This window comes from Strongylocentrotus purpuratus, unplaced genomic scaffold (genome assembly GCF_000002235.5).
Source record: "Strongylocentrotus purpuratus isolate Spur 01 unplaced genomic scaffold, Spur_5.0 spur5_scaffold_8, whole genome shotgun sequence".
Lineage (NCBI taxonomy): Eukaryota > Metazoa > Echinodermata > Echinoidea > Camarodonta > Strongylocentrotidae > Strongylocentrotus > Strongylocentrotus purpuratus.
This window is the reverse complement of record NW_022145614.1, coordinates 3150330-3155993: the sequence shown is the minus strand read 5'-3', so window position 1 is coordinate 3155993 and position 5664 is coordinate 3150330. Positions and strand designations below refer to the sequence as shown.

General features: G+C 36.0%; 1 protein-coding gene across 1 annotated transcript; it reads left to right on the top strand.

Annotated features, from left to right (window-relative positions):
• LOC593021 (nuclear transport factor 2) lies at nucleotides 1–5664 on the top strand. The gene is made up of 4 exons (XM_030975915.1): nucleotides 1–234; nucleotides 1389–1460; nucleotides 2578–2676; nucleotides 4543–5664. The coding sequence occupies exons 1-4, from the start codon at nucleotides 157–159 to the stop codon at nucleotides 4654–4656; spliced, it is 363 nt and encodes a 120-aa protein (XP_030831775.1). The 5' UTR covers nucleotides 1–156; the 3' UTR covers nucleotides 4657–5664.

The window sequence follows — 5664 nt, the reverse complement described above, 5'->3', positions numbered from 1 at the left end:
CATGCGCGTACGATTGATATTCTACGTACCAAGTGCTTAGTACGAATATGCGAAAATCTTTTTGAAATTATAAGCTGTTGATCGAGAAACTGACGTTGGTGAAAGAGTATATTTAAACATTATTATTGAACTTGTATTGAGTTTCTACTTTCTATCATGGAGGTCGCAAGCCACTTCGTAAAACATTACTACAACCTTTTTGATACTGACAGAACGCAGTTAGGAGGTTTGTACGTAAGTACCGGTATAGTATTACCACACATAGCTGCATTACTATCCTGGCTGTGTATTAAAAGCTCTTATTTATTGGTTCTCAACATTTCAACCACCACTGTACAAAACTTAACTGATTTCACTCGAAATCGGTACTTTAGTGACAATTGATGACACCTTGTTAGCAGTAAAACGTATTTTTTTATAACTTGCCGATGTTAGAAAGAATAATTTAAAAATTCAAATCGTGAGTCTACTGTCTCTAACTTGCCGATCAGCCACATCGTATTCATTGTGTATATTTGTGTGTATTGTGTATATTGGCTATTCATGTGAGCAATTGCTGCCTCTTAGCACATAGTGCAACGCTAGAGGTCAATACGCATTACCATTGACTCTCTATCTATGCTTTGCTGGAGTGTCAACTAGCTAGTTCAAAGTTTCAAACAATCGGGTTAAAACTTACACTTATGTTTTCTTTTCTTATTACCATTCTGTTATGTTTTTACTAGGATGTTGATGTGAAAGGTCGGTCGGATCGGTACGTCTCATGCATAAGTAAATAATCATAAATGGGTTCGTTCTTCATTTTGGATAAATAGATCTACCGGGTAAACTGAATGGATAAAAGATTGATATTGTATGGAATACATTGCTTGCAGAGAATAGTGCTGTAACAATATATCTATATATATATATATATCCTTCTAAGGCCCCACAAGATTCTGATATACAGAAAATGTATTGTCATGAAGTTGGGAAAGAAAATTTCAATTGTTAGTTTTTGTAGGCAAAGTTAATGGTATATAGATCTACCTTACAATAGCCTGCAAAATTCATTCAATTTTTCTTAACATACCTCAATCACACCGCCAAAGCAACTCCACACTGACTTCAAGCCGTCAGGTTCAAGTTATGTCATCATGTACATGTCAATGCAAACAATTGATTTTATTTTGTCACTTCATATTTTGCTTTTTCAGCTAAATTTGACAAACCTGGCATGTGCAACAAGCTGTGATGAAAGTTGAGTAATCTTTAATTTATGGAAATGTAACGTATGGATGGAAATACATTTTCATGATGATAACATTTCATGACGACTCCCCCCCCCCCCCCCCCCCCTCTCTCTCTTCATGTTTTGACATATTGTGTTTTACTTGATTCTATTACAGACAAATGAGAGCAAGCTGTCATTTGAAGGACAAGAATTTCAAGGGCCAGAAGCAATTTGTACAAAACTTGTGGTAAGTAGGAATCTTCACTATCAGGAATCTTTCTAAAAATGGCTTCATAACTCCTGATTTAAAATATCATGTACTATTTTAGTACTATCAACTTACAAGCATAGATCAGCAAAGAAGAAAGAATCATTCGCTAATTGATGTTAGATTCATTTTATTAATTTACATGTACATCTAGATTCTAGATACACGTCCATTGACAGTGCATGTAGTATGGTTTATGGAAGGCTATGACAGCATAATACATGAAGTCTGAACAATTTTGAAAAGATTACATAACGTAAATCGGTGACTTTTTTTTTAGTGCCGACCCAGAATCACACATATTAATGCACGATTGTTTTGAAATGAACTGATTTGAACTTCTAGGATGAATGGTGCATACCCTGTATGTTTGGTTGTTTTACTCTGATCAAGGTTATGTTTTATTCTACTTCTTATTTACATGGTCATGTTAGTATTCAGCATTATCCTACACACTGGGGAGTGGGGATCCATTGAATGTCCTATTCAGGGATGGAGTGTTTTGTCTGCCGAGTGTGTCTATGGTTCCACACAAGAGGGGACATTGACACACAATTAATGCAGTGTGCAGTCATTCAAACGGACTCATTTCAAACCCATTGATATCTGGTTTAACAGGCTGTACCAACTAACCTATAAACTCATTTCCTTATCCCTTAAAAGACGGCGATGTGATACGTTAAAAGGAATTTTTTTTGTATCACCTATACTAGTCCTACGCAGATTTTGATGCCAAATTTATATACTTTTGATCAAAGGGTACTGCACAGCGTCAAAAATTGCAGCGCTGTACACGGCTAGAGTGAGCAATTCCCCATATGTAATGCACACAATGCAGAATTGTCACTTTGCCCCTGTTCAGAAACCATTTGAGATATAGATTTGAAACTTCATGTGCATTTTCTTTTTTAGATACTCTACCTGTAAACTACGTTTCAGAATTTGTGTCATTTCAAGACCAAGATTCCAAGGGAACACACCAAAATAACCCATTATAAGCCTTTTTAGTGTTAAACAGAGAGGTTCTTGTAATAAGTTATTCCATAAATATAAAACTTTAAAGACTTTCTCTTTTTATAACCTTTATCTTTTGCAGTCTTTGCCGTTCAAAACAGTGGCTCATCATATAACAACAGTAGATTGCCAAATTACAATCGACAACAAGCTTCTTATCGCTGTACTTGGACAGCTAAAGGTAAGAATCGCTTCCATATTTTAAAGTTGATACTCTAAGACAATCCCAAATACTGAGATAATTACATAAATAGAAAGCTTTTAACCCCCATAATAACACCAAATGGTGTCCACCCGACAAAACAAGTTTAGAATAATGAATTGATTCGAGTAAACTCTGCCAAAATATCTAAGTCTGAAACCCGGAAGTGCACGTAGAGTCGGGCCTCTATCCGTGACGTCACGAACGGGAGTCATGGGCTCAGTGAGAGTGAATGGCAGTGATATCACTACGTAAATGCTATCCTGTCAGAGCTTAGATTTGTTGTTGTTAAGGAGTATATTTGATGGATTTTCTGTTTTCATTTGAATGAAGAATAACGAAGCAACATTTTCCAGTCGCTGATTTCTTTTTATATCCTCATATTCACCTATTTGGTAGAGATTTAAGACGAGTTTACTGCTTAGGAATTAAAGTTAAATCGTGCACTTATGAATAGGCGGATGCATTATATTGTCATCGGATGAACATGAGCAGTTTTGTAAAACGAATAGGTCTAGAACTATGATAGTACTTATCATAGATGTGTGTGACTGCCTCAAAAAAGGATACAGTACCAGTTAAACATTTTATGTTGTAAAATATCAAACTTGAACGAGATCATGCAAGCGCGCTTCCTCTATAATATTTTGGCGAGTGATGCGGCTCTTGCATGAACGTTCGTGGAGCGAGCAGAATCGGGAGGTAAGACCAAGCCGCTGCTCTAGGCGCTGCTTGCTTGTGATGGAACGTACGTGCGCTAGTTATATGTTTATCGGCAATTGCAAGAGAATGAAAGCGACGTTGCCAGCTAAGAAAAACAACTAACAAAGACCTGCTCCTGACTACCGGTGTCAGAATTGGTAGATGAAGGATGTTCAGGGCCAAGGAAGGCGAAAGACATGGGAAAAAGGAAGAAGAAACCATCGGGAGATCGCTGTAGTGTATGGTAATGAACTGTGCATGGGTAGACACTAGACAGCTACTGTTCACTCCGTGCCTGGGCCGATTTCAACACCAAAACAAAAATTACATGGTGAAAATATCAATTAATAGCACATCGTTGGCATGTATATGTCATAATTTTTAAAAGGGGAATTGATATTAATACTATGAAGTACTAGGGGAAGGTAAAGAATTGTACATAGAATTATGATTTATTAGACTTTTCAGCCTTTGAAACAAAAATATGCAGAAAATCGTATCACTCTGCACATGTTTGCTATGGAACATCCGGGTACGTGAATATACTCTCTCCCGGACGTGAGGTCATAAATAGTAGACCAGCGTCGTGACTGATTTTCTATGCAAAGAGAGGCGGATATTTTAGACATTTCAATTGAGGATTTCGAGTAGACAGAATTTTTTTGTGATATACTAAGTAATTGAAAAACTTAAAAATAACATATACTTGCCGTAGGTAACAAATTAAGGGACATTTATTTGCTTAGAGTATCAACTTTAATTTGTCAATAGCATCTTAAATTCAAACATGTACCATGTATTATTTGTAAGCAAACATAACAAAGTGAAATATAAATTGGAGAGATGAACGGATTGAAGTAATCAGAAATTCAACTAATGAAAGAATGAGTACATGTTAAATTGAATGATTTTGTGAAGTCTCTTTACAAATGAAAGCTGTATTTTTCTTTCAAGTCTCTGAAATACATGTACATCACAGAAAGGTTTTTACCGGAATGTGGAATGAAAAAAAGTGAATACTTCAATACAGATGCCTTTTTCAAAGTCACTCCCTGTTTAGAATTGAAATCGTTTTTCCGTGATACTACTATTGAAATTCATAAGATATAAACCATGTTATCTTCTTGTTTTCTTCTGCTGTAGACGGATGATGATCCACCACATAGCTTCTTCCAGACTTTTTCATTAGCTGACAGAAATGGGTCCCTCGTGATTATGAACGACATCTTTAGGCTAGTCATCCACCACGTAGCATAAACATGCCTCTGTCACAGTTTGCTATGTATAATTGTGTACATTTATATGTATTTTTTTTAGGCGTTTATTATCATTTAACGATCATTTTCATCAGTTTGATGATATTGATTATAAATGTGTGTACTAAAAATCTCCTTTCTCTTAAAGAATTAACGGAGAGTTGTTTGTGAGGACGATGCATATCCACATTTAAACATCCATCCATACCATACCAGGTCTCAGCTGCTTTTTCAGGCTTATATTGGTATTCATGGTCTATCCTAATTAAATCTTCATGTTTAGTAAGGGCTAGGAGTGTCATGGGGGGGGGGGGGGGGTTTCAGGGGTTCACTCTCCTTCCAAGTAAGATAAGTGTCCAATTTTTTTGTAATAGCTTTACCATTGTCAATCAATTTGAAAGTCGGATGATATTTAATTCTTAGATTTCCACCAAACCCCATCTGATCCCTTAATTTTCATCCCTCAAATATTTAATGTTGTTTCTAGCTTTGAATATTTAACTTTTAGGACTGGAGCTTTAAGATCAATGATTCATGCATGGTAGACATTTATAATGGTGTATACATGTAATAACACGATAATAATAGGGAAGCTATTGGTGTGTATGTAACTCTGTAATCTGTCTGTCCAGATTCTTTTACTATAATACAAAGTATGTAACTTGTGTGCATGTATGATTACTGACAGAATTCTGATATATGTAGTTCTGCATGTAAAAAGTTAAAAGACAATAAAGCATGCAACACAAACTTCGTTTTATGCTGTCATAAAATGAAAAGAAAAAAGAAATGGGGCATTTGGTAATGACCTCTTGTATGAGAGTGAATGCTATTTCACAGACTATAGATGACCTTTAGACCACTGCGTACAAGAACCAGATGGATCGTGTATTGAGCCTATGGGGATGAAAGAATTCAATAGTCAATGGGTTGAACAAGCTAGTTCATAGCTGCAGTCTGAGCAGCAAGAGCAGATAAAGGTCATTGCAGACCACATTGTGAAATACAC